This window comes from Somniosus microcephalus, unplaced genomic scaffold, assembly GCF_052327205.1.
Source record: "Somniosus microcephalus isolate GS21.2 unplaced genomic scaffold, FLI_Smic_1.0 unresolved_chr1, whole genome shotgun sequence".
NCBI classification, from domain to species: Eukaryota; Metazoa; Chordata; class Chondrichthyes; order Squaliformes; family Somniosidae; genus Somniosus; species Somniosus microcephalus.
The window spans coordinates 119017674-119043452 of NW_028225179.1; the positions used below are offsets into that span (position 1 = coordinate 119017674).

At 49.4% G+C, this 25779-nt stretch overlaps 1 protein-coding gene across 2 annotated transcripts in view; it reads right to left on the reverse strand.

Annotated features, from left to right (window-relative positions):
* The window catches only part of LOC147095740 (ras/Rap GTPase-activating protein SynGAP-like), a 756836-nt gene that overhangs the window by 721173 nt on the left and 9884 nt on the right, over positions 1 to 25779 (reverse strand). The window contains exon 1 of one of the 2 annotated variants that reach the window (XM_085974793.1): positions 7509 to 7611. In XM_085974793.1, the coding sequence (XP_085830919.1) occupies positions 7509 to 7526 (18 nt within the window). In that variant the 5' untranslated portion in view covers positions 7527 to 7611. Of the gene's footprint in view, positions 1 to 7508; positions 7631 to 25779 lie in introns of those variants that run through there. The other variant, XM_085974794.1, reaches the window with a different exon arrangement.

Sequence of the window (25779 nt, forward strand, 5' to 3'; positions counted from 1 at the left end):
AGGTACAGCACGGGTTAGATACAGAGTAAAGCTCCCTCTACACTGTCCCATCAAACACTCCCAGGGCAGGTACAGCATGGGTTAGATACAGAGTAACGCTCCCTCTACACTGTCCCATCAAACACTCCCAGGGCAGGTACAGCATGGGTTAGATACAGAGTAAAGCTCCCTCTACACTGTCCCATCAAACACTCCCAGGGCAGGTGCAGCACGGGTTAGATACAGAGTAAAGCTTCCTCTACACTGTCCCATCAAACACCCCCAGGGCAGGTACAGCACGGGTTAGATACAGAGTAAAGCTCCCTCTACACTGTCCCATCAAACACTCCCAGGGCAGGTACAGCACGGGTTAGATACAGAGTAAAGCTCCCTCTACACTGTCCCATCAAACACTCCCAGGGCAGGTACAGCACGGGTTAGATACAGAGTAAAGCTCCCTCTACACTGTCCCATCAAACACTCCCAGGACAGGTACAGCACGGGTTAGATACAGAGTAAAGCTCCCTCTACACTGTCCCATCAAACACTCCCAGGGCAGGTGCAGCACGGGTTAGATACAGAGTAAAGCTCCCTCTACACTGTCCCATCAAACACTCCCAGGGCAGGCACAGCATGGGTTAGATACAGAGTAAAGCTTCCTCTACACTGTCCCATCAAACACTCCCAGGGCAGGTACAGCACGGGTTAGATACAGAGTAAACCTCCCTCTACACTGCCCCATCAAACACTCCCAGGGCAGGTACAGCATCGGTTAGGTACAGAGTAAAGCTCCCTCTACACTGTCCCATCAAACACTCCCAGGGCAGGTACAACACGGGTTAGATACAGAGTAAAGCTCCCTCTACACTGTCCCATCAAACACTCCCAGGGCAGGTACAGCATCGGTTAGATACAGAGTAAAGCTCCCTCTACACTGTCCCATCTGGGATATAATTGTGAATTGCCAATTGAACCCAGTATATATTTTAGATTTAATTGTAACTAATCCACCAATTCCCTTGAATATGTGCTCACAAGATATGAATAAAAGATCGAGCATAGACAGATAGCTGAGCCTGCTGTTGGTGGAAGGCATGATGGCAAGTAATAGTGACAGGTGTGACAAGCTGAGAGATGACAACAACAACAACAAGAAGTTGTAGTTATATAGCGCCTTTAACGTAGTAAAACGTCCCAAGGCTCAAGAGGGCAGAATTAGAGGAGCACAGATATCTCGGTGGGTTCTGGGGCTGGAGGAGATTACAGAGATAGGGAGGGGCGAGGCCATGGAGCGATTTGAAAACAATGACGAGAATTTTGAAATTGAGGTGTTGCTTAACCGGGAGTCAATGTAGGTCAGCGAGCACAGAGGGTGACGGGCGAATGGGACTTGGTGCGAGTTAGGACACGGGCAACCGAGTTTTTGGATGGCCTCAAGTTTACGTAGGGTAGAACGTGGGAGGCCGGCCGGGATTGCGTTGGGATAGTCAAGTCTAGAGGTAACAAAGACATGGATGAGGGTTTCAGCAGCGGATGAGCTGAGGCAAGGCCGGAGACAGGTGCTGTTATGGAGGGGGAGATAGGCGGTCTTAGTTATGCTGCGGATATGCGGTCGGAAGCTCATTGCAGGGTCAAATATGACACCAAGGTTGCGAGCAGTGTGACAACAGACTATCAGATGTTATAAAGGTCTCCTCTCTCCCTTTGCAATGACTCATGGGCCCGGTGATATATGCCAGAGCTGTTTCAATCCCCATTCAAATGAGTTTGAGGCCTCACTCCCCTCCCTATCTCAGTAACCTCCTCCAACTCTACAACCCTCCGAGATCTCTGCCCTCCGCCAATTTTGGCCTCTTGAACACCCCCAATTTCCTTCGCTCCACCATTGGCGGCTGTGCCTTCAGCTGCAGTGTCCCTAAGCTCCGGAATTCCCTCCCTAAATCTCTCCGCCTCTCTCTCCTCCTTTAAGATGCTCCTCAAAACCTATCTTTATGACCAAGTTTTCGGGTCACCTGTCCTAATATCTCCTTATCACAGAATCACAGAAACCCCACAGTGCAGATAGAGGCCATTTCGGCCCATCGAGCCTGCACCGACACATATCCCACCCGATCCCCGTAACCCCACGTATTTAATCCCCTAACACTAAGGGTCAATTTATCATAGCCAAATCAACCTAACCCGCACATCTTTGGACTGTGGGAGGAAACCGGAGCACCCGGAGGAAACCCACACAAACACGGAGAGAATGTGCAAACTCCACACAGACAGTCGCCCAAGGCTGGATTCGAACCCGGGTCTCTGGCGCTGTGAGGCAACAGTGCTAACCACTATGCCACCGTGCTGCCCTTATGTGGCTCAGTGTCAAATTTTGTCTGATAACGCTCCTGTGAAGCGCCGTGGGACGTGTTACTATGTTAAAGGCACTATATAAATGCAAGTTGTTGCTGCTGTTGTTGACTGCACACCTATTTTATCTTTATAATAAAGCGCTGGTTAGGCCACAACTGGAGTATTGCATCCAGTTCTGGTTACCACACTTTAGGAAGGATGTGAAGGCCCTTGAGAGGGTGCAGAGGGGATTCACCAGAATGGTTCTGGGGATGGGGGATCTTAGCTACAAGGACAGGTTGGAGAAGCTGGATTTGTTTTCATTAGGAGAAATTTTTTTCTCCCAGAAGGTCGTGAGTCTTTGAAACTCTCTTCCTCAGAGGGTGGTGAATATTTTTAAGGCAGAGGTAGATATGCAAGGGGGTGAAAGGTTATCGGGGGTAGGCGGGAATGTGGAGTAATCAGCTCAGCCATCATCTTATTGAATGGCGGAGCAGGCTCGAGGGGCCGCGTGGCCTATTCCTGCTCCTAATTCGTATGTTCGTATGTTAGAGCAAAGGAGGTTGAGGGGTGAATTGATAGAGGTGTACAAGATTATGATGGGTTCGGATAGGCTAGGCGGGGAAAGGCTGTTCCCACTAGTTGATGGTACAAGGACTAGGGAACACAGATTTAAGGTTTTGGGTAAGAGATTCGGGGGGGGACATGAGGAAAAACTTTTTTTACGTAGTGAGTGGTGAGGACCTGGAATTTGCTGCCGACGGAAGTGGTGGAAGCGGAGACACTCGATGTTTTCAAGGGGAGGCTGGATAGGCACTTGAGGGAAATAAACCTGCAGGGCTATGGGGATAGAGCGGGGGGAATGGGACTGACTGGATTGCTCTGCAGAGAGCCGGCACAGACTCGATGGGCCGAATGGCCTCCTTCTGTGCCGTTATAACTCTATGACTCTATGACCAGCATCTATCAACACGCTAAGGTGAAGGGAGGGATGGAGCTAAGAAACAACCCAAGCTTCTGCCACATATAGTTTAAGGCACCGAGTGGTGGCACCTTTCACGACCCCAGGACGTCCCAAAGTGCTTCACAGCTAATGAAGTACTTTTTGAAGTGTGGTCACTGTCCTAATGTAGGGAAAGGCAGCAGTCAGTCTGCGCACAGCAAGCTGCCACACACAGCAACCTGCTAAATGACCAGAGCATCTGTTTTTTAGGCGATGCTGGTTGAAGTGAAAGAGGCTTCCAGCACTGCAAGGGTTAGAATCCACCTACGAGGGTGAGACTGCAGGCGGGGATTGTTGGCGACTGCAACTTGCTGGGGGTTTGGTTGCCTGCAGTCGAGTGGTTTGCGAGGGGAAGTGGGGTCAGCACTGCTGGTTATGTAATTGCAGTCATTATCGCCTGAAATTACGCTTGATGAGACACAAGTGCCGAATCAGGGACCACACGCAACGCACTCATGGGCCTGGAGTCGCTGCAGCCAGGGTGGGCTGGTCAACAGCGAGAGTTCGCAGGCAGCTGATAAGTGCCCTCCCATCAGAGAGAGAGGGAGAAATTAAACAGGATCAGGTTTCCCAGGAGACTCCGTGGCAACGGCCTCTGAATCAGGCCCCTCCCCTCTCTCCCCACCCGCACACGCCGCCCAGTTGGGCTCAGAGCGCCCCCCAATGGCCCAGGTGGTAACTGCGCGTCCTCGTGTCCTTGCAGCTCGGGAAGGGAGCCTGGATTTCAACGACCAGGACAACTTATATAACGCCTTTCACAGCTCCTCAGATAATGAAGCAGTCCATGCCCCGCCTGCAACAGGACCTGGACGACATTCAGGCTTGGGCTGATAAGTGGCAGGTAACACTCGCGTCACAGAAGTGCCAGGCAATGACTATCTCCAACAAGCGAGAGTCTAACCACCGCTCCTTGACGTTCAATGCAATTACCATCGCCGAATCCCCCACCATCAACATCCTGGGGGTCACCATTGACCAGAAACTTAACTGGGCCAGCCACATAAATACAGTGGCAACAAAAGCAGGTCAGAGGCTGGGTATTCTGCGACGAGTATCTCACCTCCTGACCCCCCAAAGCCTTTCCACCATCTACAAGGCACAAGTAAGGAGTGTGATGGAATACTCTCCACTTGCCTGGATGAGTGCAGCTCCAACAACACTCAAGAAGCTCGACACCATCCAGGACAAAGCAGCCTGCTTGATTGGCACCCCATCCACCACCTTAAACAGTCACTCCCTCCACCACCGGCGCACTGTGGCTGCAGTGTGTACCATCTACAAGATGCACTGCAGCAACTCGCCAAGGCTTCTTCGGCAGCACCTCCCAAACTCGCGACCTCTTCCACCTAGAAGGACAAGGGCAGCTGGCGCATGGGAACACCACCACCTCCAAGTTCCCCTCCAAGTCATCGTCGCTGGGTCAAAATCCTGGAACTCCCTCCCTAACAGCACTGTGGGAGTACCTTCACCACACGGACTACAGCGGTTCAAGAAGGCGGCTCACCACCACCTTCTTAAGGGCAACTAGGGATGGGCAATAAATGCCAGCCTTGCCAGCGACACCCACATCCCATGAACGAATAACAAAAAAATGTAGGAAAACGTCCCCTAGGGGTGTCACAGGAGGGTCATCAGACAAAGTTTGACACTGAGCCAAAGGAGGAGACCTTCGGAAAGGAAGACGGTCTTGCAGTTATACAGTGTCTTTCACCACCTCAGGATGTCCCAAAGCGCCTCATAGCCAATTAAGTACTTAATTAAGTGTTGTAATGTAGGGAAATGTGGCAGCCAAATTGCACCTAGCAAGCTCCTACAAACAGCAATTCATTAACTGACCAGATCCTCTGTTTTTTAATGATGTTGTTTGAGGGATAACTATTGGCCAGAACTTCTCTGCTCTTCTTTGAATAGTGGCCGCGGGATCTTTTACTTCCACTTCAGAGAGCAGATGGGGGCCTTGGCTTAACGGCTCATCTGACAGGCAGAAACTCCGACAGTGCAGCGCTCCCTCAGCACAGGCAGAAACTCCGACAGTGCAGCGCTCCCTCAGCACAGGCAGAAACTCCGACAGTGCAGCGCTCCCTCAGCACAGGCAGAAACTCCGACAGTGCAGCGCTCCCTCAGCACAGACAGAAACTCCGACAGTGCAGCGCTCCCTCAGCACAGGCAGAAACTCCGACAGTGCAGCGCTCCCTCAGCACAGGCAGAAACTCCGACAGTGCAGCGCTCCCTCAGCACAGGCAGAAACTCCGACAGTGCAGCGCTCCCTCAGCACAGGCAGAAACTCCGACAGTGCAGCGCTCCCTCAGCACAGGCAGAAACTCCGACAGTGCAGCGCTCCCTCAGCACAGGCAGAAACTCCGACAGTGCAGCGCTCCCTCAGCACAGGCAGAAACTCCGACAGTGCAGCGCTCCCTCAGCACGGCACTGGGAATGTCAGCAGAAATTTTGTGCTCAAGTCTCTGGAGCGGGACTTGAACCCACGACCTTCTGACTCTGAGGCGAGGGTGCCACCCACTGAGCCAAGGTGGACACCTAGGGGTGACTAAAAGCTTGGTCCAAGATGTGGTTTTAAGGAGCGTCATAAAGAAGGAGGGGGAGGGAATTCCAGAGCTTAGGGCCAAGATGGCTGAAGGCACAGCCACCAACAATGAGGAGAAGGAAGCGGGGGGATGATTAAGGGGCCAGAGTTGGAGGAGCGCAGAGTTCTCAAAGGGTTGTAGGACTGGAGGAGGATACGGAGATAGGGAGGGGGCGAGACCATGGAGGGATTTGAACACGAGGATGAGAATTTTAAATTTGAGGCATTGGTGGGCCGGGAGCCAATGTAGGTCAACGAGGGCAGGGGTGGTGGGCAAGTTGGACGTGGTGCGGGACATGTAAAAGGCAGGAAAAATCCAGAAGTGTTCTAATTGCTGATGTTTCTAAGAACAGGAAGATCCTATTAAGCGTAACAAGCCCATCCCTTTTCCTTGGATCAAGCCCACCTTCTCACCATATCCCTCAATCCCTTCCTGCTCCGGAAAAACATTGAACTGTCTCAAACCTGTTCACACTGGTCACGCCAACAGCCTCCCCACCCCCTAATGGATCCGACAATCTCTTTGCATGGAATTTCCCTCCTCCTCTGACTTTCCCTAATGTCTAACTTGTATCAGAACCTAACACCGCAGTGAGCAATTTACCTGGACCAACTCCCACCATCACCATCTTGAAAACTAACCATTAGATCATCTCGAACTCTCCTCGCAAGGTAGTAATGTCCTCCCTATGATTAGGTGGCCAGAACTGTACACAGTACACCAGGTCAGGCCTAACCAGCCCCTTAGTAAACAACATTATCTGCAATGATAATGAGGCCTTGCTCCACTACATGCGACCCTCGGCCTACTTTCTGCTCTATCTGATTCTGGGCCTTAGCTCATGGGCCTATCCTGTGGATTCCCAGGGAATCAGTGCTGCTCCATTTTTGTTCTCTACGATAAGATACCAGGAGCCAGGGTTATCCCACAGCAGGTTAAAATGGAGCTCTGGGCCCTGTGATTTTTATTTCTTCTGGGGCCCAGTGGTGCGGAGAATGCCTGGCCTCTGCTTGGCAACTGGCCCAGAGTGAAAGCAGCAGCTCACCGTGAGGGCGAAATCGCAGGCACCGGCCTGGCACCCCCCCACAATCACTGGGTGAGGCAGCGCGGTTGGGATTCCGACCCTCCCGGAACAAAAAAAGGTTTGCGACGCCGAAACCAAACCCAGACAGAAATAAAAAGTCAGTAAAAGTGACTGTGAAGCTGTCGGATTGTGGTTAAAAAAAAAACCCCAACTGGTTCACTAATGTCCCTTTAGGGAAGGAAACCTGCTGTCCTTACCCGGTCTGGTCTAGACGTGATTCCAGTCCCGCAGCAGCGTAGTTGACTCTTAACTGCCCTCCGAAGTGGCCGAGTGAGCCACTCAGTTGTATTGAACCTCTACCAGCGGATCAAGATGGCGGCTCACCACCAGCACCTCAAGGGCAGCCAGGGGACGGGCAATAAGTGCCAGCTTGGCCAGCAACGCCCACATCCCGGGAATTAATAAATAAAACCAAAGCTGCACTCGGCCCACCACCCCATTGTGCTCCCCCTCCCCTCAGATGGCACCCTCTCCCACAAACCCCCCCCCCCGCCCCACCGGCCGCCCACCGCTCCCCCCCTCCCCATACCTCTTCCTCGTCTAACATAAGAAGCTGATTTCCGGAGATGACGCAGAATTTGGGGTTCCAGATGGGGCGGTCGTAGGGTAACTGGTTGTAGGATATTCGATGGGTAGGTGGTCCTCGCACATCTGCAAGAAGAGGAGATATAAAGTTATTAGCTACGCCGCAAGGGCACTGAATCCTTTTTATTATCCCATTGATACGCTCCTTTCTTCCCTTCCCTTCCCCTCCTCCTAAGGTGTCACTATTTTGAAGACGAGCTGGGGAGCCCTGGCCAATATTTACCCCGCAACCAATAACACTAAAAGAACATTATCTGGTGGTCATTATCTCGTTGTAGTTTGTGGGATCTTGTTGTGCAAAAAATTGGCTGCCACGTTTCAATAGATTGCAACAGTGACTGCACCTCGTTGGCCGTAAGGCACTTTGGGACATCCTGAGGTTGTGAAAGGTGCTGTATTATTGCAAGTTCTTTCTTTCTTCTTCTTTCTGATGACTGTGTTGTACTTTATTCATAACCACCGCAGGTGGCCTAGGGCTCACTGGGTAGGTGCAGCACTGGACGGAGTACTGAGGCCAAGCGGGTAATTTTAACCAGCAAAAAATGGGTGGGTTTGGGCCGGGTGGGAAGTTAAAATGTTTAAAAGGGCCAATATTTATCCCTCAACCAATATTGCTAAAGGAACATTTTCTGGTCATTTATCTTATTTTATTCACTTATGGGATGTGGGCATCACTGGCAAGGCCAGCATTTATTGCCCATCCCTAGTTGCCCTTGAGAAGGTGGTGGTGAGCTGTCTTCTTGAACTGCTGCAGTCCGTGTGGTGAAGGTACTCCCACAGTGCTGTTAGGGAGGGAGTTCCAGGATTTTGACCCAGCGACGATGAACGATCGGCCGATATATTTCTAAGTCAGGATGGTGTGTGACTTGGAGGGGAACTTGGAGGTGGTGCTGTTCCCATGCGCCTGCTGCCCTTGTCCTTCTAGGTGGAAGAGGTCGCGGGTTTGGGAGGTGCTGTCGAAGAAGCCTTGGCGAGTTGCTGCAGTGCATCTTGTAGATGGTATACACTGCAGCCACAGTGCACCGGTGCTGGAGGGAGTGAATGTTTAAGGTGGTGGATGGGGTGCCAATCAAGCAGGTTGCTTTGTCCTAGATGGTGTCGAGCTTCTTGAGTGTTGTTGGAGCTGCACTCATCCAGGCAAGTGGAGAGTATTCCATCACACTCCTTACTTGTGCCTTGTAGATGGTGGAAAGGCTTTGGGGAGTCAGGAGGTGGGACACTCACCGCAGAATACCCAGCCTCTGACCTGCTCTTGTTGCCACAGTATTTATGTGGCTGGTCCAATTAAGTTTGTGGGAGCTTGCTGTGCGCAAATTGGCTACTGCGTTTCCTACATTACAACAGTGACTGCACTCCAAGAAGCACTTCATTGGCTGTGAAGTGCTTTGGGACATCTTTCTTTCTTTCAGTCTCATGAAAACTGCTGTGATGACCTGTATTTATTCTTTCTCTTCCACGACATCCTTCGCCCTCCCCTGTTGCTCTGCAGGTCAAGTAACTTCTCTTGTGAAGTGGACATAACTCACTTGGGCCTAGAAATTTGTGGCAGAAAGTGGTGGCGCTAAACGGGCGGTATCGGATCTGCCGCCCGTTACACGCAACGCCTGATACTCAGTTCCACCACAGTCTTAAAGCAAGATGGGGCGGTTCTTTTTGCTAGGAGGAATAAGGGGGGCCACTTATTTCTTGAAACTCAAGAAACGAAATGGAGTGGAGCAGCAAAGCGATCTGGGAACACCGATACGTAAATCACTAAAAATAGTAACGCAAGTTGATCAAGAATGTGAACAAAGTACTGGGGTTCAATGCTACAGTAATAGATTGCAAAATCAAGGAGGTAAAGTTAAACTGATATCGAGCCTTGGTTAGACCACACTTGGAGCACTGTGCACAGTTCTGGCCTCCAGATTGCAAAAAGGAGGCACGGGAGAAAGGGCAGAAAAGATTTACAGGGGCAGCACGGTGGCATAGTGGTTAGCACTGTTGCCTCACAGCGCCAGGGACCCGGGTTCGAATCCGGCCTCGGGTGACTGTCTGTGTGGAGTTTGCACATTCTCCCCGTGTTTGCGTGGGTTTCCTCCGGGTGCTCCGGTTTCCTCCCACAGTCCAAAGATGTGCGGGTTAGGTTGATTGGCCATGATAAATTGACCCTTAGTGTTAGGGGGATTAAATACTTGGGTTTACGGGGATAGGGTGGGATATGTGTTGGTGTAGGGGTTATGGGGATTGGGTGGGATATGTGTCGGTGCAGGCTCGATGGGCCGAAATGGCCTCTATCTGCACTGTGGGGTTTCTGTGATTCTGTGATTCTGAGTGTTTCCAGAATTGAGAAGATGAACCGATCAGGAAAGGCTGGGGCTCTTTTCTCTGGAAAAGAGAAGGTTGAGGGGGTGACCTGATAGAAGTCTTTAAAATAACGTAGGTTTGATAGGGTGGATGTGGAGAAAAATTTTCCACTTGCAAATGAGTCCAGAACAATGTGGCGGGGTGGGGGGGAGAAATATAACAGATGAAATGAAGAATGTAGGAGGATTTTCTTTCCACGGAGAATGGTGAGAACGTGGAACTCGCTGCCACATGGAGTGAGTGAAGCAGAAAGCATTGATGCATTTAAGGGGAGGCTTGATGAGGGAGAAAGGAATAGAGGGATATGCGGGCAGGGTGGGCAGAGGGAATTGGAGTGGGAGGAGGCTCATGTGGAGTATAAATGCTGGCATAGACCAGTGGGGCCGATTGGCCTGTTTCTGTGCTGTAAATTCTGTGTAATTCCCATCTGCCGTTGGTCCACACATACTTTGTCCAACTTATTTTGTAATTTTTGATCTGCCTGCCCCGAATCCACTGCAGGTTCCGAGTCCGGGTCACTTATGTAAATGAAAAATAGTTGCGGAGTAGATGTGGAGAACCGGGACACCCATTCTCAGTACTTCCCTCCACCCAGACATAACTTCTAATGGGTGTACCTCCCAGTGAAAACACTGAAAACTCATATAGTGACCATACAGTCACATTGAGGATTGATGTCCGAACATCACCATAGATTTCCTAACATCAGAGATGTTTGGTGTGGCTCAGTGTGCAGCACTCTTGCCTCTGCGTCAGAAGGTTGTGGGTTCAAATCCCACTCCAAGAGACTTGAGCACAAAAATTTAGGATGACACTCCAGCGCTGCCCTGTCGGAGGTGCCGCCTTTTGGATGAGACGTTAAACCGAGGCCCCGTCTGCTCTTTCAGGTGGATGTAAAAGATCCCACGGCCACTAGTTCGGAGACGAGCAGGGGAGTTCTCCCCGGTGTCCTGGCCAATATTTATCCCCCAACCAACATCAACAAAACAGATAATCTGATCATTGTCACGTTGCTGTTTGCGGGATCTTGCTGTGCGCAAGTTGGCTGCCATACTTCCTACATTACACCAGTGACTACACTTCAAAAAGTACATCAATCTAAATGGGTTTCTTTCCTCTTCTTCTTGCCTCCGTCCCCGCTGACTCCCGTTTTCTCCTGATGGCGTTGACTCTTACTGGGGTATAGCCCCGGCTGCCCTCTGGTACCTCACCCGGGTAGCCTACGCGGTGAGTGAATGTGAGTGACACCCCAATCCTGGTCCTGTCCTTTATCCTGGATTGTTATCACAAGGGGGGCTGGATTATGAAGGGCTGGAAATGCTGCCGCAGTTGTATAAAGCTCTGGTCAGACCCCCATCTGGAGCACTGCGTTCAGTTCTGGGCCCCGCACCTCAGGAAGGATATCTTGGTCTTGGAGGGTGTTCAGCACAGATTCACCTGAATGATCCCGGGGCTAAAAGGGTTAAATTACGAGGACAGGCTGCAGAGACTGGGCTTGTATTCCCTGGAGTATAGAAGATTAAGGGGTGATCAAATTGAAGTGTTTAAGATGGTTAAAGGAGTTAATAAGGTAGATAGAGAGAAGTTCTTTCCTCTGGTGGGGGAGTCCAGGACAAGGGGGCATAACCTTAAAATCAGAGCTAGACCATTTAGTGGTGAGGTCAAAAAGCACTTCTTCGCACAAAAGGTAGTGGAAATCTGGAACTCTCTCCCCCAAAAAGATGTTGAGGCTGGGGGGCCAATTGAAAATTTGAAAAATGAGATTAATAGAATTTTGTTAGGTAAGAGTATTAACGATTATGGAACCAAGGCGGTAAATGGAGTTAAGATACAGGTCAGGCATGATCTCATTGAATGGCGGAACAGGCTCGAGGGGCCGAATGGCCTCCTCCTGTTCCTACTGTTCCTAGGATAAAACAGTGAAAAAAACAGAGACAGGGCAGAAAGAAAGGTTTCGAGGAGGCTTTGAGATGGTGATTGAAGACGTAGGGGTAGTATTAACCTAAACCGCCCGGCGGGAAACTGATGGGATCGGGGGCAACGCTGGTTTTACACCCCCCCGCCCAAATTCTCCCTTGAATTCGGTGGAGCTTAATAGCAGGCGAGGTGTAAAACCGATGTTCCACCCGGTCCCGTGGGCTTCCTGCTCGGCGAGTTAAGTTACAATTACATCCAGAGTGTGTGACATGCTTAAACACATTGCCAGCCATAGAAACAGATGTAGATATATACAGATACAGATGTACAAAAGTATATAAAACCACAAATATGCATACATAGACAGACATGTCCACAAATATAGAGATAAACGCACAAATACACAGATATACAGAAACAGATCTACAGGGAAACGCACAGATACGCCTGTACATCAGTCTGCATGTTTGTTTTTATCTGTGTTGGTCATTCATAACCAGGCATATGTACCTGTATATCTGCGGTGTGTGGGGATATCTGCGGTGTGTGGGGATATCTGCAGTGTGTGGGGATATCTGCAGTGTATGGGGATTTCTGCGATGTGTGGGGATATCTGCAGTATGTGGGGGATATCTGCGGTGTGTGGTGATATCTGCAGTGTGTGGGAATATCTGCAGTGTGTAGGGATATCTGTGGTGTGTGGGGATATCTGTGGTGTATGGGGATATCTGCGGTGTGGGGCATATCTGCGGTGTGTGGGGATATCTGCGGTGGTTGGGGATATCTGCGGTGTGTGGGAATATCTGCGGTGTGTGGGGATATTTGTGAGGTGTGGGGATATCTACATTGTGTGGGGATATCTGCAGTGTGGGGATATCTGCGATGTGTGGGGATATCTGTGCTGTGTGGGGATATATGCAGTGTGTTGGGATATCTGCAGTGTGTGGGGATTTTGGTGGTCTGTGGGGATATCTGCGATGTGTGGGGATATCTGTGGTGTGTGGGGATAACTGTGATGTGTGGGGGTATCTGCGGTGTGTTGGGATATCTGCAGTGTGCGGGGAGTTCGGTTGTCTGTGGGAATATCTGCCATGTGTGGGGATATCTGGTGTGTGGGGATATATGCGGTGTGTGGGGATATCTGCGATGTGTGGGGATATATGCGGTGTGTTGGGATATCTGCAGTGTGTGGGGATTTCGGTGGTCTGTGGGGATATCTGCGATGTGTGGGGATATCTGTGGTGTGTGGGGCTATGTGTCTGAATGAGCACATCCACCTGTGTGTCTAGTATCTCAGACCCTGCCACGTCTGTGACCAACTGAAGCTGACTGTGAATCTGTCAGCCCACTAATAAGTTGCAGGTCACTGCTTGTTGCCATGGTTGGTGGTGGGGGTGGGGGGGATGCGTTGGGTGGTGGGGGGAAGTGAAACTGGGTAGTTGGGAAAATGCTGGAATCTATTATAAAGGATGCAATAACTGGGCACTTAGAAACTAATAGTAAGATTGGGCAGAGTCAACATGGATTTATGAAAGGGAAATCCTGTTTGACAAACCATCTTTGAGGATGTAACTAGTGGAGTAGAGAAAGCCTTTGATGAGGTCCCACACAAGAGGTTGGTGAACAAAATTAGGGCACATGGAATTGGGGGTAATATACTAGTATGGATTGAGAATTGATTAACAGACAGAAAACAAAGAGTAGGGATAAACGGGTCATTTTCAGGATGGCGGGCTGTGACTAGTGGGGTACCGCAAGGATCGGTGCTTGGGCCCCAGCTATTCACAATCTATATCAATGATTTGGATGAGGGGACTAAATGTAACTTTTCCAAATTTGCTGATCACACAAAGCTAGGTGGCAGTGTCAGTTGCGAAGAGGATGTGAAGAGGCTTCAAGGGGATCTCGACAGGCTCAGTGAGTGGGCGAGAACATGGCAGATGGATTATAATGTGGATAAATGTGAAGTTATCCATTTTGGTAGAAAAAACAGAAAGGCAGAGTATTTCCTAAATGGTGAAAGATTGTGGAATGCAGATGCTCAAAGGGACCTGGGTGTCCTTGTACATGAGTCACTGAAAGTGAATGTGCAGGTGCAGCAAGCCATCAGGAAGGCAAATGGTATACTGGCCTTCATTACAAGAGGATTTGAGTACAGGAGTAAAGAAGTCTTACTCCAATTATATAGGGCCTTGGTGAGACCACACCTGGAGTATTGTGTACAATTTTGGTCTCCTTACCTATGGAAGGATATACTTGCCATAGAGGGAGTGCAACGAAGGTTCACGAGACTGATTCCTGGGATGGCGGGACTGTCGTATGAGAAGAGATTGAGTAAACTAAGCCTGTATTCTCTTGGATTCAGAAGAATGAGAGGGGATCTCATTGAAGCATACAAAATGATTACAGGTCTTGATAAGGTGGATGCTGGGAGAATGTTTCCCTTGGCTGGGGAGTCTAGAACCAGGGGCCACAGCCTCAGGATAAAGGGTAGGCCATTCGGGACTGAGATGAGAAGAAATTTCTTCACACAGAGGGTGGTGAATCTTTGGAATTCTCTACCCCAGAGGGCTGTGGAGGCTCAGTCATTGAGTATATTCAAAACAGAAGTCAATAGATTCCTGACTAGTAAGGGCATCAAGCGATATGGCGATAGGGCCGGTGAATGGAGTTGAGGCCGAAGATCAGCCATGATCTCATTGAATGGCGGAGCAGGCTCGAAGGGCCGAATGGCCTACTCCTTCTCTTATTTCTTATCTTCTTATGTTCTTAAACAAGGAGCCTACATAACTCCGACGTAATGTGCCTTCACCACTCATCCATTTTGATTAGTGTCCTTCCACGGGCTCCTTAATGCCTCGGGAGAGAGCGATGGAAGCTAATGTGTTAGCATTGCACTCGTGACACTGCTGACTCTCGACAAAATGTCAGGTGCAAACGATTCTGCCCTCCCTGTCAATCCAACTTAGATGCCAAAAAACCTAAGGTTGACCTATAGAGAGCCGAGGGAGTACAGCGTGCTGTAGCCATCAATCAGACTGCCAGACTCGCAGGCTCCCTGCTGGGAAAGTTCACAGCTGTGATTGGCAAAAACAAAGCATATCAGCCGCTCCTCTGCCCAGAATCTCACAGGTTCGACTGGCATCATCCAGAAAGCACAGCACATACCCGGGAGTGAGTTACAGGCTGGAATCTAATCGAAGGGTTCAGATAGTTTATATATAGAATAATGGATACCTGGGAGTGAGTTACAGGCTGGAATCTAATCGAAGGGTTCAGATGGTTTATATATAGAATAATGGATATCCGGGAGTGAGTTACAGGCTGGAATCTAATCGAAGGGTTCAGATGGTTTATATATAGAATAATGGATACCCGGGAGTGAGTTACAGGCTGGAATCTGATCGAGGGATTCAGATAGTTTATATATAGAATAATGGATACCTGGGAGTGAGTTACAGGCTGGAATCTAATCGAAGGGTTCAGATGGTTTATATATAGAATAATGGACACCCGGGAGTGAGTTACAGGCTGGAATCTGATCGAGGGATTCAGATAGTTTATATATAGAATAATGGATACCTGGGAGTGAGTTACAGGCTGGAATCTAATCGAAGGGTTCAGATGGTTTATATATAGAATAATGGATACCTGGGAGTGAGTTACAGGCTGGAATCTAATCGAAGGGTTCAGATGGTTTATATATAGAATAATGGATACCTGGGAGTGAGTTACAAACTGGAATCTAATAGAGGGGTTCGGATGGTTTATATATAGAATAATGGATACCCGGGAGTGAGTTACAGGCTGGAATCTAATCGAGGGGTTCAGATGGTTTATATATAGAATAATGGATACCCGGGAGTGAGTTACAGGCTGGAATCTAATCGAGGGGTTCAGGTGGTTTATATATAGAATAATGGATACCTTGGAGTAAGTTACAGGCTGGAATCTAATCGAGCAGTTCAGATGGTTTATATAGAGAATAATGGACTCCGGGAGTGAGTTACAAGCTGGAATCTAATCAAGGGGTTCAGAGCATTTATATATCGAATAATGGATACCCGGGAGTGAGTTACAGGGTGGAATATAATCGAGGGGTTCAGAGCGTTTATATATAGAATAATGGATACCCGGGAGTGAGTTACAGGCTGGAATCTAATCGAGGGGTTCAGAGCGTTTATATAAAGAATAATAATGGATACCGGGAGTGAGCTACAGGCTGGAATCTAATCGAGGGATTCCGATAGTTTATATATAGAATAATGGATACCTGGGAGTGAGTTACAGGCTGGAATCTAATCGAGGGGTTCAGATGGTTTATATATAGAATAATGGATACCCGGGAGTGAGTTACAGGCTGGAATCTAATCGAAGGGTTCAGATGGTTTATATATAGAATAATGGATACCTGGGAGTGGGTTACAGGCTGGAATCTAATCGAGGGATTCCGATGGTTTATATATAGAATAATGGATACCTGGGAGTGAGTTACAGGCTGGAATCTAATCGAGGGATTCCGATAGTTTATATATAGAATAATGGATACCCGGGAGTGAGTTACAGGCTGGAATCTAATCGAAGGGTTCAGATGGTTTATATATAGAATAATGGATACCTGGGAGTGAGTTACAGGCTGGAATCTAATCGAAGGGTTCAGATGGTTTATATATAGAATAATGGATACCTGGGTGTGAGTTACAGGCTGGAATCTAATCGAGGGATTCCGATAGTTTATATATAGAATAATGGATACCTGGGAGTGAGTTACAGGCTGGAATCTAATCGAGGGATTCCGATAGTTTATATATAGAATAATGGATACCTGGGAGTGAGTTACAGGCTGGAATCTAATCGAGGGATTCCGATAGTTTATATATAGAATAATGGATACCTGGGAGTGAGTTACAGGCTGGAATCTAATCGAGGGATTCCGATAGTTTATATATAGAATAATGGATACCTGGGAGTGAGTTACAGGCTGGAATCTAATCGAGGGATTCCGATAGTTTATATATAGAATAATGGATACCCGGGAGTGAGTTACAGGCTGGAATCTAATCGAAGGGTTCAGATGGTTTATATATAGAATAATGGATACCTGGGAGTGAGTTACAGGCTGGAATCTAATCGAGGGATTCCGATAGTTTATATATAGAATAATGGATACCTGGGAGTGAGTTACAGGCTGGAATCTAATCGAGGGGTTCAGATGGTTTATATATAGAATAATGGATACCCGGGAGTGAGTTACAGGCTGGAATCTAATCGAGGGGTTCAGATGGTTTATATATAGAATAATGGATACCTGGGAGTGAGTTACGGGCTGGAATCTAATCGAGAGTTCAGATGGTTTATATATAGAATAATGGATACCTGGGAGTGAGTTACGGGCTGGAATCTAATCGAGAGTTCAGATGGTTTATATATAGAATAATGGATACCTGGGAGTGAGTTACGGGCTGGAATCTAATCAAGGGGTTCAGATAGTTTATATATAGAATAATGGATACCCGGGAGTGAGTTACAGGCTGGTTCAGATGGTTTATATATAGAATAATGGATACCTGGGAGTGAGTTACAGGCTGGAATCTAATCGAGGGGTTCAGATGGTTTATATATAGAATAATGGATACCTGGGAGTGAGTTACAGGCTGGAATCTAATCGAGGGGTTCAGATGGTTTATATATAGAATAATGGATACCTGGGAGTGAGTTACAGGCTGGAATCTAATCGAGGGGTTGAGGTGGTTTATATATAGAAAAAATGGATACCCGGGAGTGAGTTACAGGCTGAAATTTAATCGAGGGGTTCAGATAGTTTATATATAGAATAATGGATATCTGGAAGTGAGTTACAAGCTGGAATCTAATCGAGGGGTTTGGATGGTTTATATTTAGAATAATGGATACCTGAGAGTGAGTTACAGGCTGGAATTTAATCGAGGGGTTCAGATAGTTTATTCATATATAGAAAAATAATGGCCCAGTAATTCCGGGCCCAACGTGTGAGTACGGACGGGGTACTCACGCGTGGGCCCGATGGAAGTGCCGGTTTTCAGCATGCACAGCGCATGCGCGGAAATCCGGCATTTCCTGTCCTCTGAACCAAGCGGTTCAGAGGACAAACGCGTGCGCGCAGGAGTCTGCGCGTGCGCGCTGAAATTCCTTTTTTTCCACAGGTTTGCGCGTGTGTAAGGGCCTCTCCTTTTTACGAATGTAAAAAGGAGACGTAAGGACTTCATTCTTTAAGGTAAGTGGTCTATTACTTAAAATTATAACATTTTTTCCACAGCTTTATTGTTTTTAAGGACTTTACAGTAAGGTAAGTGTAGTTTTAGACCTGATTTTTTAAAAATTATTTTTTTACAAAAATTTGATTAATTGTTTAAAATAGTTTTTAAAAGTTATTTATAGTTTATTTAATTATTGGGATGTTTTTTAAAATTTTATTTGAAGTTAAACTAGTCTTTTGGGCGCCCGTACTTTTCATGAGTTTGACAGTTCTTACTATCAAACTCATGAATGAAGTTTCCCCTCCCCTGATTGGCTGCACAGTGCTCACCTGATCCCAGCCGGCACATCGAACTAACTACGCCGCTGGATCAGGCAAGCACAGCGCGCCGACAGCTGAACCGGGCCAGTGACAGGAATTCCAAGCAGGCCCAGGCTTCAGATGTCGGCGCGCCGGGTGAGTGCACATCGAGGGCTTGTACGCGCGGCAAGCCCCCAAACCTAATTTCTGGGCCAATGGATACCTGGGAGTGAGTTACAGGCTGGAATCTAATAGAGGGGTTCGGATGGTTTATATATAGAATAATGGATACCTGGGAGTGAGTTACAGGCTGGAATCTAATCGAGGTGTTCGGATGGTTTATATATTCGCAGAAGTGCAGGGAAGTTCTCCCTGATGTTATGGCCAATATTTATCCAGCAACCAACACCTAAAAACAGATTATCTGGTCATTAACACATTGCTGTTTCTGGGACCTTGTTGTGTGCAAATTGGCTGCTGCGATTCCGACATTACAACGCTGACCACACTTCAAAAGTATCGTGGAGCACCTTCTGATGTCGTGAAAGGCATGATATGAATGCAAGTCTTTCTTTTTTCCCACCTTTTCCTCACTAAGCCACAGATATTAGGGCAGGTGACCAAAAGCTTGGTCAATGAGGTCGGTTTTAAGGAGCGACTTAAAGGAGGAAAGAGAGATAGAGAGGCGGAGAGGTTTAGGGAGGGAATTCCAGCGCTTAGGCAGCTGAAGGCACGGGCACCAGTGGTGGAGCAATTAAAATCGAGGATGCTCAAGAGGGCAGAATTGGAGGAGCGTAGAGATCTCGGGAGGTTGTAGGGCTGAAGGAGATTACTCAGACTGGGAGGGGTGAGGCCATGATTTGAAAACAAGGATGGGAATTCTAAAATCGAGGTGTTGCTTATCTGGGAGCCAATGTAGGCCAGTGAGCACAGGGATGATGGGTGAACAGGACTTGGTGCGAGTTAGGATACGGGCTGCAGAGTTTTGGATGAGCTTAAGTTTACGGAGGGTGAAAGATGGGAGGCCAGCCAGGAGTGCATTGGAATAGTCAAGTCTAGAGGTAACAAAGGCATGGATGAGGGTTTCAGCAGCGGGTGAGCTGAGGCAGGGCCAGAGTCAGGCGATGTTAGGGAGGTGGAAATAGGCAGTCTTTGTGATGGTGCTGATATGTCGTTGGAAGCTCACCTCGGTTCAAATACGATACCAAGGTTGTAAACAGTCTGGTTCAGCCTCAGACAGTTGCCAGGGAGAGGGATGGAGTCGGTGGCTAGGGAAAGGAGTTTGTGATGGGGACTGAAAGATAAAGAGGGAGCACGTTACTTACGACTGCCTCCGATGAAGAACATAAGTACATAAGAAGTAGGAGCAGGAGTAGGCCATACGGCCCCTCGGGCCTGCTCCGCCATTCAATAGGATCATGGCTGATCCGAACCTAGACTCACGTCCACCTCCCTGCCCTCTCCCCGTAACCCCTAATTCCCTTATCTGCCAGGAAACTGTCTATCTCCATTTTAAATTTATTTAATGTTGCAGCTTCCGCAGCTCTCTGGGGTAGCAAATTCCATAGATTTACTACCCTCTGAGTGAAGAAGTTTCTCCTCATCTCAGTTTTGAAAGGGCAGCCCCTTATTCTAAGCCCAACATCCCTCCTGATGTTTGTTGGAAGGGTTTGGAAACTACCGTAGCAAACATTAGGAACAGGAGGAGGCCATTCAGCCCCTCGAGCCTGTACCACCATTCAACAAGATCATGGCTGATCTGTAAGCTGACCTCCATTGATATAAAGATTGAGAAGATTAAGGGGTGATCTAATTCAGGTGTTTAAGATGATTAAAGGATTTGATAGGGGAGAGAGAGAGAAACTATTTCCTCTGGTGGGGTGGGCGGGGGGGGGGGGGAGTCCAGAATAAGGGGTGTAACGATAAAATCAAAGCTAGACAGTTCAGGGGTGACGTCTTCACACAAAGGGCAGTGGAAATCTGGAACTTTCCCAAAAGGCTGTTGAGGCTGGAGGGTCAATTGAAAATTTCAAGACTGAGATAGATAGATTTTTGATGGGTAAGTATATTAAGGCATATGGAACCAAGGCGGGTAAATGGAGTTTAGATACAGATCAGCTATGGTCTAATTGAATGGTGTGAATAGGCTCGAGGGGCTGAACGGCCAACTCCAATTTCAGATCATAACCTCGGCCCCTATTACTTTTTTACTTATAATTTTTTCCACCCCTTTGTTTTGGGTCCTCCTTTACCCCCCCCCCCCCCCCACCCCTCCTTTCCTTTTGTTTCTCTCTCTCACCTGGCAGCTGTCTCTTACCTGCCAGTACACTTCACACCTAATCTCAGCTGCCTTTTGCCTCCACGGGCCTATTACCATCTCGTCTGGCTTCGAATACCTTTTATTGTCTCTTTTTCTTCTTTTGTTCGATCGCAGTCTTGCCTTCGATCTATTTTCTTTTCTTTCCAGTTTTGAAGAAGGGTTCGACCCGAAACGTCAACTCAAATTTCTCTCCACGGATGTTGCCTGACCTGCTGAGTTTTTCCAGCATTTTCTGTTGTTATTTCCTTTTTCCTAATGTTTGTTAAGGTAGTTGGCAAAGGGTTAAACCCTCCCTCAGGGGGGTTCCTAGAACCCGCCTTTGATCTCATTCACCGAGATGGTTGATGGAACCGGTGTAGGCCCGAAATACTTTCAACTCAGCTCAGCATCATTCCCTCCTCAGTGTGGTTGGAGTGACTGAGTCGTCGAGGCACTGGTGCAGGGTGACAGTGCTCGGCAGCTCTCCAAATCAGTCAGAATATATTTACTCGTATCTGTGGCAATCACATGGCTCATTAAAACAATCTATACTGAGTTATATAACGTGTGCCTTGGGGGGAAAAAACTATCACTGTCTGTTCTTTGCTCAGAGATTTAACCCTCTCCCTGTTGGGCTTATTATTCCAGCAGCACCCAGAGTTCAACATAAATCAACTTGTATTTATAGAGCGTCTTTAACATAATGAAACGCACCCAGACGCTTCACAGGAGCGTTATCAAACAGAATTTGACACCGAGCCACATAAGGAGGTATTAAGTGACCAAAAGCTTGGTCAAAGCGGTAGGTTTTAAGGAGCGCCTTAAAAGGAGAGCGAGTTGGAGAGGTTGAAGGTGGGAATTCCAGAGCTTAGGGCCTAGACAGCTGAAGGCACGGCCGACGATGGCGGCGCGATTATAATCAGGGCTGCTCAAGAGGCCAGAATTGGAGGAGCGCGGAGATCTCGGAGAGTTGTAAGGCTGGAGGAGGTGACAGATAGGGCCATGGAGGGATTTGCAAACAAGGATGAGAATTTTAAAATGGAGGTGTTGCTGCACCGGGAGCCAATGTAGGTCAGCGAGCACAGGGGCTGATGGGTGAACGGGAAGTAGTGCGATTTATGACATGGGCAGCAGAATTTTGGATGAGCTGAAGTTTAGAGGGTGCAAGATGGTAGGCCAGCAAGGAGAGCGTTGGAATAGTCGAGTCTGGCGGTAACAAAGGCATGGATGAGGGTTTCAGCAGCAGGAGCTGAGGCAAGGGTGGAGTCGGGCAATGTTACAGGGATGGAAGTAAGCGGTCTTGGTGATGGAGCGGATATGTGGGCGGAAACTCATGTCGGGGTCAGCCTCAGACTGTTGCCAGGGAGAGGGATGGAGTCGGGAGCTGGGGAACGGAGTTTGTGGTGGGGACCAAATGGCTTCGGTCTCCCCAGTATTAAGTTGGAGGAAATCTCCATCAGGGCAGGTACAGCACGGGTTAGATACAGAGTAAAGCTCCCTCCGCACCATCCCATCAAACACTCCCAGGGCAGGTACAGCACAGGTTAAATACAGAGTAAAGCTCCCTCCGCACCATCCCATCAAACACTCCCAGATCAGGTACAGCACGGGTTAGATACAGAGTAAAGTTCCCTCTACACTGACCCATCAAACACTCCCAGGGCAGGTACAGCACGGGTTAGATACAGAGTAAAGCTCTCTCTACACTGTCCCATCAAACACTCCCAGGGCAGGTACAGCACGGGATAGATACAGAGTAAAGCTCCCTCTACACTATCCCATCAAACATTCCCAGATCAGGTACAGCACGGGTTAGATACAGAGTAAAGCTCTCTCTACACTGTCCCATCAAACACTCCCAGGACAGGTACAGCACGGGTTAGATACAGAGTAAAGCTCCCTCTACACGGTCCCATCAAACACTCCCAGGGCAGGTACAGCACGGGTTAGATACAGAGTAAAGCTCCCTCTACACTATCCCATCAAACACTCCCAGGGCAGGTACAGCACGGGTTAGATACAGAGTAAAGCTCCCTCTACACTATCCCATCAAACACTCCCAGGGCAGGTACAGCACAGGTTAGATGCAGAGTAAAGTTCCCTCTACACTATCCCATCAAGCACTCCCAGGACAGGTACAGCACGGGTTAGATACAGAGTAAAGCTCCCTCTACGCGTCCCATCAAGCACTCCCAGGACAGGTATAGCAGGGGTTAGATACAGAGCAAAGCTCCCTCTACACTGCCCCATCAAACACTCCCAGGGCAGGTATGGCTCGGGTTAGATACAGAGCAAAGCACCTTGTACGGTGGCCCATCAAACAATGCGAGGCTCAATACAAAGTAAAACTCACTTCACTTTGGTTCATCAAACCTGACCTGTATCGCCGAAGATTAATATCAAATGAGAACCATTATTGGCTGAATGCGATGGTCACATGTCTGATATTAACCCAAACTTAAGCCCTGTTTAGTTGCCATTTTATAGGAGGAGGTGATGTTCTCATGTGCCTGATGCCCTTGTCCTTCGGGAAGACGTTGCAGGTTTGGGATGTGCTGCCGAAGAAGCCTTGGCGAGTTGCTGCAGTGTATCTTGTAGATGGTACACACTGCAGCCACAGTACGCCGGTGGTGGAGGGAGTGAATGTTTAAGGTGGTGGATGGGGTGCCAACCAAGCGGGCTGCTTTGTCCTGGATGGTGTCGAGCTTCTTGAGTGTTGTTGGAGCTGCACTCATCCGGCAAGTGGAAAGTATTCCATCACACTTCTGACTTGTGCCTTGTGGATGGTGGAAAGACTTTGTGGAGCCAGGAGGTGAGACACAGTGACTGGGTACAGAAACACTCCTTCAGTACTCAGAGGGTTAAAGGCATTCGTCAGTGAGCAGAGAAATCTGCTGGCTTGTCATAGTGAGCTGGCGCACAGAGTCAGATACCCCTGAATTCCATATTTCTGTATATATATATACTAGCTGGAGTGCCCGGCGGTGCCGAGGCTTTTTCGAGGGCATGTTGTTGTTGGGAGAGAGAGAGCGACTGGGGGGAAGAGAGAGAGCGACTGGGGGGAAGGGAGAGAGCGACTGGGGGGGAAGAGAGAGAGCGAGTGGGGGGGGAAGAGAGAGAGCGACTGGGGGAAGAGAGAGAGCGACTGGGGGGAAGAGAGAGAGCGACGGGGGGGAAGAGAGAGAGAGCGACTGGGGGAAGAGAGAGAGAGCGACTGGGGGGAAGAGAGAGAGAGCGACTGGAAGGAAGAGAGAGAGCGACTGGGGGGAAGAGAGAGAGAGCGACTGGGGGGAAGAGAGAGAGAGCGACGGGGGGGAAGAGAGAGAGAGCGACTGGGGGGGAAGAGAGAGAGCGGCTGGGGGGGAAGAGAGAGAGCGACTGGGGGGGAAGAGAGAGAGCGACTGGGGGGGGAGAGAGAGAGCGACTGGGGGGGAAGAGAGAGAGTGACTGGGGGGAAGAGAGAGAGCGACTGGGGGGAAGAGAGAGCGACTGGGGGAAGAGAGAGAGCGATGGGGGAAGAGAGCGCGACTGGGGGAAGGGGGGTTAAGGGGGGGAGGGGAGGGGGGAAGGGGGGGAAGGGAGGGGAGGAGGGGGGGAATGGGGGGAAGAGGGGAGGGGGGAAGGGGGGAAGAAGGGGGGGAGAAGGGAGGGGGGGTGGAGGGGGGAGGGGGGAGGAGGAAGGGGAGGAGGGGGGGAGGGGGAGGAGGGGGGAGGGGGGAGGAGGAGAGGGGGAGTCCCCGAGCCCCGCCCCCCGATCTCCCGATGTCCCGCCCCCCGATCTCCCGTCCCCCGATCTCCCGATGTCCCGCCCCCCGATCTCCCGTCCCCCGATCTCCCGATGTCCCGCCCCGCGATCTCCCAATGTCCAGCCCCCCTGATCTCCCGCCCCCCGATGTCCTGAGCCCCGAGCACCGGCCTCCCGCTCACCGGAGCCCCGCCCTCCCGCTCTCCGGAGCCCCGCCCTCCCGAGCTGGTTTCAAGACCGCCGATTGCGGCTGTGAGAGACGGCCGGCGGGCCCGGTTGCCGGGGTAACCCTTCCCGCTCTCCAAGCCCCGCCCGAGATCCGCACTCTCGAGAGCCCCACGCCCCCGCCCGAGCCGAGCGGGGAACAGAGAGAGATGCCGCATCTCAGCTGCTCCTGCTGTGCGCGCACCCTGTGTATGTCCCGTGACCCTCGTGGCTGACGCCGTTGCCCCGGGTAACATGACGACAGGTGGGGGGGGGGAGCTTAGCAGAAGCCGTGGGACAATTACCTAGCTCGGGCGTGGCTGGGCAGGAGAGGCCCAGGCTTTGAGGCCTAGGTTCTGAGGCCTTACAAAAACGGGGAAAGGTAGGAAAAAGAATCTTCAGGTTACAGAAAATATTTACAAATGAATGAAGTTTTTTTAAAAACAATTTAATAAAAGCAATTTTTTTTGCTGGAAATGTAGGTTTGAAAAGAAAAATGCAGAAAGCGGGAAAAAGAATGGAATCAAGATGGCTGACACTCACCTCGGTTCAGAACGATAAGGCCCGCCCACACACGCACCGATTGGTCAACCGTCAGGTCACCGAAGCGTAGGATTGGTCAATCGTCCTGTCACCTCGACTGTACGAGGGCCCGCCCGCATGCGCCAGGAACCCGGCATACGATTGGTCGACCTCGACGTCACTCTATCGCTAATGAGTGGATAATGAGATGCTAATGAGCGGAATTTTGAACGTTTTTTGGATACCGCGGGCGCAATTTTTGTCCAGCCGAAACGTAAATACGCCTATGACCGGTCCGTAATCGTAAGCTTTCTTTTGATGTGACGCGCGTGTAGGTACGCATAACTTTCGAACATATAGAGAACGGACAGACAGACAGACAGACAGAAAGACAGACAGAAGAGCTCTTTTATATATATAGATATGCACACTTTTGTGCATTTTAAGTGTTGAGACTATATTTAGATCTCTTCTAAACTGCATGTTAGTGAGAGCTGCTGTTGAATGTTCTGAGCGCACCAATTTCGCACGGTATCAGATCTCCCCGATTGGTTCTTGTTGCTCTGCAGGCCCTTGTCACGTTGCAAATCAGCATGTTTCTCCAGAAAGCATAATTCGCACTCTTCATTCCTGCACTGTGTAATTTG